Source organism: Schistocerca gregaria, chromosome 3, assembly GCF_023897955.1.
Source record: "Schistocerca gregaria isolate iqSchGreg1 chromosome 3, iqSchGreg1.2, whole genome shotgun sequence".
Lineage (NCBI taxonomy): Eukaryota > Metazoa > Arthropoda > Insecta > Orthoptera > Acrididae > Schistocerca > Schistocerca gregaria.
This window is the reverse complement of record NC_064922.1, coordinates 468304953-468317874: the sequence shown is the minus strand read 5'-3', so window position 1 is coordinate 468317874 and position 12922 is coordinate 468304953. Positions and strand designations below refer to the sequence as shown.

Here is a 12922-nt window from a genome sequence, read left to right as displayed (position 1 = left end):
TGTCAACACTGATACCTCTACGCAAACGGGGCTGCTCTCCGTCGTTCAGCGAAGGCCGTCGGCCACTGCGTTATTCGTGGTGAGAAGTAATGTCTGAAATTCGTTATTCGCGGTACTCCCTTAACACTTTGGACTTCGGAAGCTCCTTCTACTATCTCTTAATTCCAGTCGAGCTTATATAACCATGTCCGAAGCCTTTTCACATGGATCACCTGAGTACAAATGACAGCTCCATCAATGCAGTGCCCTTTTATATCTCTTGTAAGCGATACTACTGCCATCTATGTATTTGCACATCGTTATCCCATTACTTTTCGCACCTCAGTGTATGTTAAAAACTTGTGGAGTAGCGTCCTGTTGGTAGGTGAAGTTGGTATGTTGCTACGGTATAACCTATTTTGCATCATGCCTAGATGCACGTAACCAGTAATAAGTTGACAGATGAAGAAATATGTGCTGCAAACCTTTAAACCGTTGATCTGTACAGAATACACTAAATGTTGGTGAAGTGTGAATGTACTTTGCTATAGCGCAGGGATTTTCTGCGTCCCAGACACGGACACACTCTGTCCACCACACCATTCGGACACACTCTGTCCACGACACAATTCCAAAATGACGTTGCTTCATCAACAAGGAAATGTTTCTCATCAAGTCCATCATCTACCAATTCCGGGCCGCATCTCGTGGTCGTGCGGTAGCGTTCTCGCTTCCCATGCCCGGCTTCCCGAGTTCGATTCACGGCGGGCTCAGGGATTTTCTCTGCCTGGTGATGGCTGGGTGTTGTGTGATGTCCTTAGCCTAGTTAGGTTTAAGTAGTTCTAAGTTCTAGGGGACTGATGACCATAGATGTTAAGCCCCATAGTGCTCAGAGCCATTTGAACCATTTTTTGAACCAATTCCATGTCTACTCTTCTATAATACTCCGATGTCAGAGCTTGCAGCAATTGCAAGTAACAAACGTTTCGTTCGTATTCTGTTGGTGCACAAGTTATTAGCGCTTTCGTTTTGCATGTTGATATTCCGGTTGTTACGGGTTTATTCATCGATTGTCTTTTATTTGTAGTCTACTGTTGCTGTTTGAGTTTACGTACTATCATTTTGTCATTTGCTGATAGTGAGCGCAGCTTCTGACACTAGAAAATGGAGTGACAAATGCAGAAACTGGATCATTTCCGACTTATTTTGCGTTTGCTTAGCTGGGTGGTAACGTGCTTGCCTCCCGTGCAGTGGGCCCTGGTTCGATTCCCGGACGGGCTGGAGATTTTCTCCGCTCGTGGACTGAGTGTTGTGTTGTGCTCGTCATCATTTCATCCTCATCACCGGTGCACAAGTTGCCCACTGTTGCGTCGACTGAAATAAGACTAGCACTTGGCGGCCGAACTTCTCCTGATGGGGCCTTCCGGCCGACGACGGAATACGCTCATTTCCATTTCTTCCTTATTCTCCTGGTTGAGTTCAATAGAGGGCTGGGGCGGAGTCAGCCAAAAACATTTGCACCCTGTATGGGGATAATGCCATTGGACAGAGCACGGCAAGAAAATGGTTTTCTCGTTTTAAGGAGGCTCGTTTTGACATTAATAACCCACCATGTTCAGGAAGATTTTCGCGGTTTGATGAAAATCGTTTAAACATTTTTTAATCTACAATGATGGACGTCATTGTACTCTAGAATTGGCAAGTGTGTTTTGAACTGGTCATTCGACACTCGTGCGAAATTTGCTTGCAAATGGGGAGGTTCAAAAATTGAGTGCATGGGTACAGCTTGCCCTAAGAATAAGCCAAAATCACAGCGTGTGGCCATATGTGCATCTCTGCTTGCTCGTCATCAATTGGCTCGTGAACAACAAGGCCCATTCCTATCTTGTACCGCCACTGGTGACAAGAAATGGTGTCTTTAATCTAACGTAAGAAAAAGAAAGGAACAACGGAGCCCAAACATTGCAGCAACTTGCCGTACAAAGAACTGTGCACATCCACAAAGAGGTAATGTTAGGCATCTGGTGCAGCAGCAGCAGTGTGGTGTACTACTGATTGCTACCCCAGGGTGTAACCATCAATGCGGATATTTATTGTCAACAACTGAGACATCTTGAAGACGCAATCCAAAAACAACGACCAGGAAGACTGCGTGAACAGATGCTACTCCCCGATAACGCCCGCACGCATTCTGCTAGACTGACACCTTATCCGCCTCATTTAGCTCCCTTAGATTTTCTCCTTTCCCTCTCTCTATCGAAAAACCTTCAAGGAACTTCCATTCCGGATGAATATGCGCTCCGAACATGTCTCGACGAGTTCTTCGCCTCAAAATCAAGTAATTTTTTTCGGTCGCGGAATCGAATAATTATCCCAGCGTTGGCAGACTGTTGTAAACAGTGAAGGAGCATATATTATTGATGATAAAGTCCCTGTTATGTGTGTCTGCTGTGCTTATTAAACTTATGGATAAACGCTACGTCTTACGCACCAGTCCAGAAGAGTGTTCACCTCTTCGCATGCGACGTACAAAAGTTACCAGCATACGATCAGATTTGCTTTCGGTATCTCTCACAGAACTGTTAACATCACCTACCTACCCCACATGTAATTGACACGTGCTGTTTGTGAAACCTCGTTTAAACGGTCTGTCATTGCTTTAACCGATTGATACGAATGACTTTCTGGCATAACGTAAGATTACTTGGCGTCTACGTCAAATTTGTTGTCTGCTGTGCTTTACACTCTAGAGAAAGAAAAGCGGAAACAGCTTCAACAAAACGATTTTTCTGCATTATTGTCCGGAAAATACAGACAAGATTTATTGGTGAAACCGCTTCAGCCATTTGTAATAATCTTAAACCCTACATGCATGTATTAGGTGTGACCCATGTCGACCCTTTGTAGGTTTTGTGTGTAAACCTAATGCAAACAGCGGTACATTAACGAAAAACATAAGTGTGTAACAGGGAGAGAGAGCAATGCTGAATTGTGACAGTCACCGACAGCAAGGGCAACTCGATCGACGGCATCCTGAATCGTCCCGATACTTATCAAGCGCTGCTTGACAAGCAGATTTATCATATCCCGCACTTCAGCGTGGTGTGGCCTTACATGTCGCAGGTTGTCAACACCTGCTGTAAGATAAGCCTAACGCTGTGTCACGAGCCCAGGCCTTTGGTGGCGATTGTCGCAGATTGCGATTATCTGCCATAGTAATTACGTCACTGTACACGCCCGACACGTATATAAGAGCACATGTCTGAATCTGTGGTACGTTCTCCAGCCGCAACACCGCAGCAATGGCAGGTAAGGCGTAGTACACGCATTCGCAAGCCATGTGGCCTTCTAATTTGGTATTCCAGGCGGTTGGAAACAGACGGACTGCTGTTCCATTGTTATCAGTTCAGAAGTGTATTAATTTGACATTATAAACATCGATGTTATTTTTATGGTCTTCAGTCCGAGAATTGGTTTGATACAGCTCTCTGTTCTACTCTATCTCTTGTAAGCCTCTTTATCTATGAACAACTACCGCAACCTACATCCTGTTTACTATATTCATCTACCGGCCTCCATCTACGATTTTACATCCCCTCCCCATATTTCCCCAATACTAAACTGATGGTCCCTCGATGTCTCAGTATGTCTCCTATCAACTGCGCCCTTCTTTTAGACACGTTGTGCCACAAATATCTTGTCTCCACAATTACGGTCAGTACCTACTCATTAGTTTCACGATCTACCGATCTAATCTTCAACATTCCTCTGTAGCAGCATATTTCGAAAGCCTGTATTTACTTCTTGTCCAAACTATTCGTCGTCCTTGTTTCACTTCCACACTTGACTACACTCCAAATACCTTCACAAAGGACTTCCTAACACTTAAATACACATTCGATTTTAACATATTTATATTCTTCAACAACACTTTTATTGCCATTGCTAGCCTACCTTTTATATCCCCTGTACTTCGGTCGTCATTAGTTATTTTCTGTCCAAATATTAAAACTGATCACACTCGCTGTGTCTCGTTCCCTAATCTAATTCCCTCAGCATCACGTGAATTAATTCGACTACATTCCATTATTTCAGTTTTGGTTTTGTTGATGCTCATCGATATAATGTAAAAAGTGAAATGGCTCTGAGCCCTATGGGACTTAACATCTGAGGTCATCAGTCCTCTAGAACTTAGAACTACTTAAACCTAACTAACCTAAGGACATCACACACATCCATGCCCGAGGCAGGATTCGAACCTGCGACCGTAGCAGCAGAGCGGTTCCGGACTGAAGCGATTAGAAACGCTTGACCACAGCGGCCGGCGTAAAAAGTAAATTTTCAGTTCTTGGTTGTGACCATTACTGTTATCTTCTAAAAAAGTTCGTTTCTACGCTACTTCAAAATCACCCACAGATACAGTCTAAGACAAAAAGAAGAAAACGATGCATCACGAAAGAATTCCCCGAATGGGACGAAAATCGGTAGATATGATGTACATGTACAAACAAACAATTGATTCAATCAACAATCAACATCATAACTGCATCGGTTCCTTTCTTCGGATGTCCCCAAATAATCTTGAAATGCTTTTAATATAAGTGAGCTGAAATCAGAAAATGGCGCGTTATCTTCATTGTCGTCATTACCATCTGGTTCTTGGAGTAAGCCTTCGATTCTGATTTGATCTACACTCCAGCTTTAATTCGGTCTCTCCAATAACGCCCCACTTTTGATTAGTATTTTTTAGTTTGCTTTCGTAGACACTCGTAATCAGTTTTAAGAATATGGTTATATATATATTCGGTATACTAATTTGGATTGTTTTCAGTTATTGAGAAGATCTTCATTTTTCATTTCTTCATTTTCATCTGATCAACTCTTCAAGGAACTGTAATGTGACCATTTATATTAATGAAAGACGGTGATATAGTAGAAGCTGTTGATATTTTTCCGAACCCTTTTAATTATGACGTTTCCAAGTACCGATACGGCCAACGGCCTTGCCGCAGTGGTAACAACGTTTCCAGTCAGATCACCGAAGTTAAGCGCTGTCGGGCTGGGTGACCATCCGGTATGCCGAGTGCTGTTGGCAACCTTGGTGCCCTTGTGAGGCAAACTGAGGAGCTCCTTGATTGAGAAGGAGCGGCTCTGGTCTCGGAAAGACATACGGCCGGGAGAGCGGTGTGCTGGCCACATGCCAATCCGTATCCGCATCCAGTGACGCCTGTGGCCTGAGGATGACACGGCGGCCGGTCGGTACCTTTGGGCCTTCATGTCCCTTGCCATGATATATTTCACCCCAAAGAAAGTATTACGAAAAAGCAACACTAGCTTAATTACCTTTCTGCATCTACATCTACACTCCACAAGCCACCACCGTTGTGTCCTCAATTTCCAGTTCCATTCGTGAGTAGTTCGTGGAATGGACGGTTGTTAGTAAGCCTCTGTGTGGGCCCGAATCTCTCTAATTTTGTCTTCGTTGTTTCTTCGCGAGGTATACCTAGGAGTAAGCAATATATTTGATGACTCTTCTAGGAATGTACACTCTCGGAAATTTCACAACGAACCACATCGTGATGCATAACGCCTCTCGTTTGATCAACTCTGTGATGCTTTCGTGACTTCTAAACGAACGTGTGACGAATCGCTTAGCTCTCCTTTGGTTCTTCTCTATTTCCTCTACCTGTCCTGTCTGGTACAAGTCCAACACTCACGATAAATACTCCAGAAATGGTCGGAGTTTGTTGATGGACTACATTTCCTGAGAATTCTTCGAAGGAATCTCAGTCTGGCATCTGCCTTACTCGCGCTGAATTTTATGTGGTTGCTCCATTTCAAATCGCTTCGCTCGTACTCCAATTTATTTTATGGAAGTAACTGATTGTTCTACAATTTCGTAATCATACAATGAAGAATCTTTCTGCCTGTGTTTTCGCACTAAGTTACATTTGTGAGTGGGGCCAACTGCCACTACCAGCAACAAGCGTCGATCCTCGGCAGGTCTCTGTGCACTTCGCTACAGGTGGCCCCGTCGCGATTTCTCTGATACGACGTCATCATCCACGAAAAGCCTCATGGAATTTCCGACGTTATCTTCTAGGTTATTTATATACAGGGTGATCACAAAGTCTTGCCCTGATTATAACAATTTATTAAGAATAACCGTTTGACATAATAATTTACATTTGATGCCGTTACATAGGTTAGTGTCACTGTTTTTTTTTTTAAATTTTAAGACCAGTTATGTTAGTAAACCTCAACGTCTGCCCCCTTGAGAGCTCGGAGAATGTCGAGGCGGTATTCCAGTTCGCGCCAGGTGTTTTGTAAAATGTGTTCTGTCACAGTACCCACAGCAGCTTGCATCCTAGCCCTCAGTTCATCGACATCAGCAACTGGTGTGACGAAGACTCTGTCCTTGATATAGCCTCAGAAAAAAAAGTCAAGGGGCGTAATGTCTGGAGAGTGGAGTAATGACCGGATCAGTGGATTGGAAGGCACGGTCCAACACCCTGGCCACCGCGCTCTCCAGACATTGCACCCCTTGACGTTTTTTCTGGGGCTATATCAAGGACATAGTCGACTATGTTGCCTACCCTAACGTTCCCATACAGTCCAACATCGGATTACTGTCACATATGAATGTCCTACGGATCTGGGTATTAGACGATTCGACCAGCGAGCCAAATGGTTACCAAAATAAGGCCTCTCTGAAACTCTGTCAAATGCTGATAATGGTGTCTCACCTGGGTATGCGACATCTCTGTGTCCTTTACAGTAATCGCTCACTATCTGACGCTGTTCACACCCCTTCTATACCCTACCAGATCTGGCAAAAACGCTAAATCCGAAAAACACTAATACATTCTGGCGACAACAAATTGCTACTTTACTCATTTCAATTAAACGTATATAATAATGATAATCGGGATACTCCAGGATCTTCACCTGAATAGAGCCCGGCCACCTGGTGCAAGTGTTTTTAATTGACGCCACTTCTGGGACTTGAGTGTCGGTGAGGACGAAATGATGATAAAGACTACACAACACCCAGTCCCCGGGTGGAGAAAATATCCGACCTAGCCGGGAATCGAAACCAGCCCCCCACGTGTTTTCCGCCAAGCAACCACCAGCTAAGAAATAAATGAATTGGATGATATCAGGGATGATGTTGCCAGCAAAGTATATCAGTCACAAATGTAGCCCCCAAGCCACTTAAATGATTCTTTGTTATGTCTGAAACGTCAACAAAGCATAAATGATAGAAGAGACACAGAAACTTCAAAGAACAACAGAGGTTTTCGTGACGCTGTTTTCATAGCAGAGTAGTTCCGTAAGAGATACTGCTAAAAAGCGTTATGGACCATCTTCTTTCATATTCATACCCCTTTCTTCTCCTACCCGGTAAAAAATCAATTAACCTGTAAAGTAATTTCATATTATATGACGTAGCTACAGTTTGTATCATCCTCTCGCTCTTGTCACTTTATGAATTATTATTTGCATTGACTATTTCGTCAACCCGTTTCTGTAGAGCTCCTTTCACAGATGTTATGGGGAATAAAGTCTGCTCTCTTACTACTTTTCCTTGTCTGACCACGCTAGAGGACACAGCGGTACATTAACAATACACACTAGTGACGGTACATCACATTGATCAAAACGCTAAATTGCCTCAATATGAAGCCGTAGTTGCCTCGAAATGGATAGCAAAAGAAAACAGTAAACATGGGCAAAATAGTCAGAGAACAGCCTAAAGACTCTCCAAACAAAATATTTCGCAATCAACGTCCCCAGTTTCCAGCAACAACATTAATTCTATAGTTGTCTTGACAGCTGCATAAGGTAAAAACCTAAATTTGTTTCAGTCAATTATCTTTGCTAACACTGGGAAATCCTTCCGCAGGAAATGTGCTGCTCGCCGTGCTGTCCGTCGTTGCGCTGCTGACGTCCGCTCATGGGACGAACCTCTCGCTCAACAAGCAAGTAAGTCACCATTACAGTTTCAACACTGGGTCCCGTTTATGATACCTTCCTGCTACGAAACAAGCTTTTGTAATGTTAATGTAAAATTGTCGTTTTCAGGCACCACAGCACAAAATAAAGAGTTATAATCACTAGATTTTCAAGTGGATGGTAAGAACAGTTGTTTCGTTCCAGGTGAAGCGCAACCACCCGGCTTGTTCATCCCCGTCTGATCCCTTCGTGAACCCTACCGACTGTACAACGTACTACCAATGCATTGGGGATGGCATCGTTCTAGTGCGGCCCTGCCCATCTGGACTCCACTTCAACCGTAAAACCGCCCAGTGCGATTACCCAGAGAGTGCTAAGTGTGAAGTATCCTCTTCTTCTGACGGAGCGGGCACATCAGCCAACAATGACACACCCAGTGGATCTTCTTCTTTACCTGAATGTCCTTACCCTGCTGATCCAAATGTTGTTGTCCATTTTCCCAATCCTGAGGACTGCAGCAGCTTCTATAAGTGTGGTCTCGATGGAGAACCGGTGTTGATCCCCTGCCCAGCAGGTCTCGAGTGGAATGACGAAGCAGACGCTTGCGACTACCCCGAATCTGCTGGCTGCAGCGTATCTTCTGGTGGCAGTATCAGTGGAGGCAAGCCAACCGGTAGCTCTAACACTCCTCCACCTGAGTGTCCCTTCCCCGCCGATCCAGTAAATGTTGTACAGTTCCCCAACCCTGACAACTGCAGCACCTTCTACAAGTGCAGCCTCGAAGGAGAACCTGTCCTGATCGCGTGTCCAGAAGGCCTGGAATACAATTCTGAGGCTCAGGTGTGTGACTACCCTGCGTCCGCTGGCTGCAGCGTCTCTTCTGGTAAAAGTGGCAGCGCAAGCAAACTAACCAGGTCGAATACCCCTCCACCTGAATGCCCCTTCCCCGCCGATCCAGTAAATGTTGTACAGTTCCCCAACCCTGACAACTGCAGCACCTTCTACAAGTGCAGCCTCGAAGGAGAACCTGTCCTGATCGCGTGTCCAGAAGGCCTGGAATACAATTCTGAGGCTCAGGTGTGTGACTACCCTGCGTCCGCTGGCTGCAGCGTCTCTTCTGGTAAAAGTGGCAGCGCAAGCAAACTAACCAGGTCGAATACCCCTCCACCTGAATGCCCCTTCCCCGCCGATCCAGTAAATGTTGTACAGTTCCCCAACCCTGACAACTGCAGCACCTTCTACAAGTGCAGCCTCGAAGGAGAACCTGTCCTGATCGCGTGTCCAGAAGGCCTGGAATACAATTCTGAGGCTCAGGTGTGTGACTACCCTGCGTCCGCTGGCTGCAGCGTCTCTTCTGGTAAAAGTGGCAGCGCAAGCAAACTAACCAGGTCGAATACCCCTCCACCTGAATGCCCCTTCCCCGCCGATCCAGTAAATGTTGTACAGTTCCCCAACCCTGACAACTGCAGCACCTTCTACAAGTGTAGCCTCGAAGGAGAACCTGTCCTGATCGCTTGTCCAGAAGGCCTGGAATACAATGCTGAGGCTCAGGTGTGTGACTACCCTGCGTCTGCTGGCTGCAGCGTCTCTTCTGGTAAAAGTGGCAGCGCAAGCAAACTAACCAGAAGGTCAAATACGCCTCCACCTGAATGCCCCTTCCCCGCCGATCCAGCGAATGTTGTACAGTTTCCCAACCCTGACAATTGCAGCACCTTCTATAAGTGTAGCCTCGAAGGAGAACCTGTCCTGATCGCCTGTCCAGAAGGCCTGGAATACAATGCTGAGGCTCAGGTGTGTGACTACCCTGCGTCCGCTGGCTGCAGCGTCTCTTCTGGTAAAAGTGGCAGCGCAAGCAAACTAACCAGGTCGAATACCCCTCCACCTAAATGCCCCTTCCCCGCCGATCCAGTAAATGTTGTACAGTTCCCCAACCCTGACAACTGCAGCACCTTCTACAAGTGCAGCCTCGAAGGAGAACCTGTCCTGATCGCGTGTCCAGAAGGCCTGGAATACAATTCTGAGGCTCAAGTGTGTGACTACCCTGCGTCCGCTGGCTGCAGCGTCTCCTCTGGTAACAGTGGCAGCGCAAGCAAACCAGCTGGGACATCAAACACTCCTCCACCTGAATGTCCCTTCCCTGCTGATCCTTATGTTGTAGTCCATTTCCCCAACCCCGATGACTGCAGCTCTTTCTATAAGTGCGGCCTCGATGGAGTACCCGTGCTGATTCCCTGCCCAGATGGCCTCGAGTGGAATGACGAAAAAGATTATTGTGACTACCCCGAATCTGCTGGCTGCAGCGTCTCCTCTGGTAACAGTGGCAGCGCAAGCCAACCAGCTGGGACATCAAACACTCCTCCACCTGAATGTCCCTTCCCTGCTGACCCTTATGTTGTAGTCCATTTCCCCAACCCCGATGACTGCAGCTCTTTCTATAAGTGCGGCCTCGATGGAGTACCCGTGCTGATTCCCTGCCCAGATGGCCTCGAGTGGAATGACGAAAAAGATTATTGTGACTACCCCGAATCTGCTGGCTGCAGCGTCTCCTCTGATAACAGTGGTAGCGTGGGCAAACCAGCCGGAAACTCGAACACTCCGCCACCTGAATGTCCCTCTCCTGCCGACCCAGACAATGTCGTGCAGTTTCCAAACCCTGATGACTGCAGTACCTTCTACAAGTGCGACCTCGATGGAAATGCAGTGCTGCAAGATTGCCCACCTGGCCTCGAATACAATGCTGAAGCTCAGGTGTGCGACTACCGCGACTCTGCTGGCTGCTCTGTCGCCAAAAAATGAATCTGTAAAAGCTATTATGTTCTGTGATACCACATGCTGACTTTTCTTTGGGTACTATTTTATGAATAAAATAAATTGTCTGACACATGCAGTGGTTTTTCTTTGATGAAAATTATGTTATATTGTATTTACTCACAAGCGTGTACGGATTTAGTATTATTCTAGGAGAAAGACAGAGCTCCTTCCATAACGTTAACTTATTTCTAGGCAGTTTAGACTAGCACTATTTGCTTATCCTTTTTGTCAATGGGACAAGACATTTCATAGGTGAATTTTCTTCGTCGTGGTAGACAGGGTTGAGGCAGTAAGTTAGATTCAAAGATCGAGTCTTCATTCCTGATGTACCTCCTCTATGGTTTCCGCAAATCCGCCGCACATATGAACAGTAATTTAACATAAATAGGGCTCTTTTTATTTTCTACATTCGTTTATTTATTTTATTTTTTAATTTATAAGTTCATTACAAAATTTGCACAGTAGCCGAGACAGTTTGATTATATTCTAAATAATAAGATAATACACTGTTTGACAATAATAATAACGATCAATGATAATAATTGAGTATGTAAGATGTTATCATCAAACTGAGAATTATGAACAGAAAACAAGTCCCTGTTGCCTGCGGTCTGGATCTATGCACACACCACTCTGGCATTATTTGGAAAAAAAGTCACCAAACTGAAATGAGATTAGATGCGGTAGGGAACAACAGACGTGCGGCCTCGTTACAACAGCAATGTATTCTTCATGCAGTCATAGCGTTTACAGTTAATAGTATATGAGGAATTCCTATAGAGAACAGAAGAATGTGACCAAAGAAAATCGTTTATCTTGTTCTTGATAATAGATGGTTGTCTCTAACGCAGTCTGTTATCGAGGAAGACAACTAAAAGCCTATGAAAAAACAATATCTCTCTCCTAAACGACAGACAACATAGAATTCCTTCCTTCTCCTGTTTTTCCTGAATGTGTACAGTTTCCTATCAAACAAGTGAATTTTGACAACAACATGGCTCATAGAAGAAGAAATTTATTCCGGTTAAACGTGAGAATTCTCAAGCTAATAAACAATATGTACGCTGAATTTTGTAACTAAAAACGTCATTTGAGCATTAACTGGTTTACTCCAAAACATTATTCCACATGACACATGGTATAAAGTTTGTAAACCAGTCCTGTTCAGGTATATTCCTGGCGCTAAAAGTGAACAACATACTCAACACAGAATTAGCCATGTTCAACTACTGCAGGTGATCTTTAACACTGGCCTTCCTTGAAAGCACCCGACCTAACCTCTACTCAGATTTCCGATGTATTCTTTTTAAAGAGGCAGAATGGAATCACTGACAGAACTGTGTGAGAAATGGATATGTTGAGTTTGCTTGCATTCGAGGGACAGCCTATTAGCTGAGATCCAGAAACAGAGTCCCTCTAACAGATCATGCGCTTTATTATTCACTTCTTGAAATTCGTTTGTAATAATTATGCTTGTATCATAGCCAAACAAATAGCTTTTAAGAATGCCTCTGTGAAATCAGGGGAAAGATATTTTTATGTAATATGCCAATCTGTAGTGGGTACACGCGTCCTACCGAAATAAAGGTGAAACCAACCGAACGATTGTGCCCTAATTTTATAATGTTGTAGTTCATTTAGCAGCGTACTATGCACCACCCAGTCTGCGCCTTTTCCTGTCACTAGAAACCCAACTGCCGCAGACTTTCTGCGAGAATCTTATGCTCTTTATTGCAAGTAGGAGTAAATTGCTATGTGAACTTATAAGGAATTCCTCGCGCAAACTTTGTTAATCAGAGAAATATTGAAATAAAAAGAAAGAGAGGAATAAAGGCAATAATAGCATTGACTTGCAGTTATCTACTTCATCTACTCCCCCCCTTCTTGAAAAAAATCCCACCACAAGTTATTTCAGGCTGTCTGCGGAAAGTTTTATGTAAGTAACAAAAATATATTTTAACGTGTGTTACACTCACGTTCGTTATACCTCTTAGGCATTCGATTGTAATTAAATGGTTTAATATTTTTTTATAATATTCTGATATTCGTGTATGCTGCTAGCATATTTTATTATTTGTCTCTCACCAACAACAGTTCTTAAGAGCTTACAGTATTTATAACGCGGAACTACATGTTACACATAACTGTATCGTAATCACTCACAGCTTACTATCTG

At 44.4% G+C, this 12922-nt stretch overlaps 1 protein-coding gene across 5 annotated transcripts; it reads left to right on the top strand.

Annotated features, from left to right (window-relative positions):
• The first annotated feature begins 3256 nt into the window (after nt 1–3256).
• On the top strand, nt 3257–10818 carry LOC126355962 (chondroitin proteoglycan-2-like). 5 transcript variants are annotated; one of them, XM_050006569.1, is made up of 4 exons: nt 3257–3288; nt 7886–7965; nt 8140–9012; nt 9487–10818. In XM_050006569.1, the coding sequence occupies exons 1-4, from the start codon at nt 3282–3284 to the stop codon at nt 10729–10731; spliced, it is 2205 nt and encodes a 734-aa protein (XP_049862526.1). In that variant the 5' UTR covers nt 3257–3281; the 3' UTR covers nt 10732–10818. The 5 variants fall into 5 exon arrangements, with proteins under 5 accessions (XP_049862526.1, XP_049862524.1, XP_049862525.1 ...); XM_050006567.1 differs by having other exon boundaries at nt 8140–9249; XM_050006568.1 differs by having other exon boundaries at nt 8140–9486; nt 9727–10818.
• The last annotated feature ends 2104 nt before the right edge of the window (nt 10819–12922 follow it).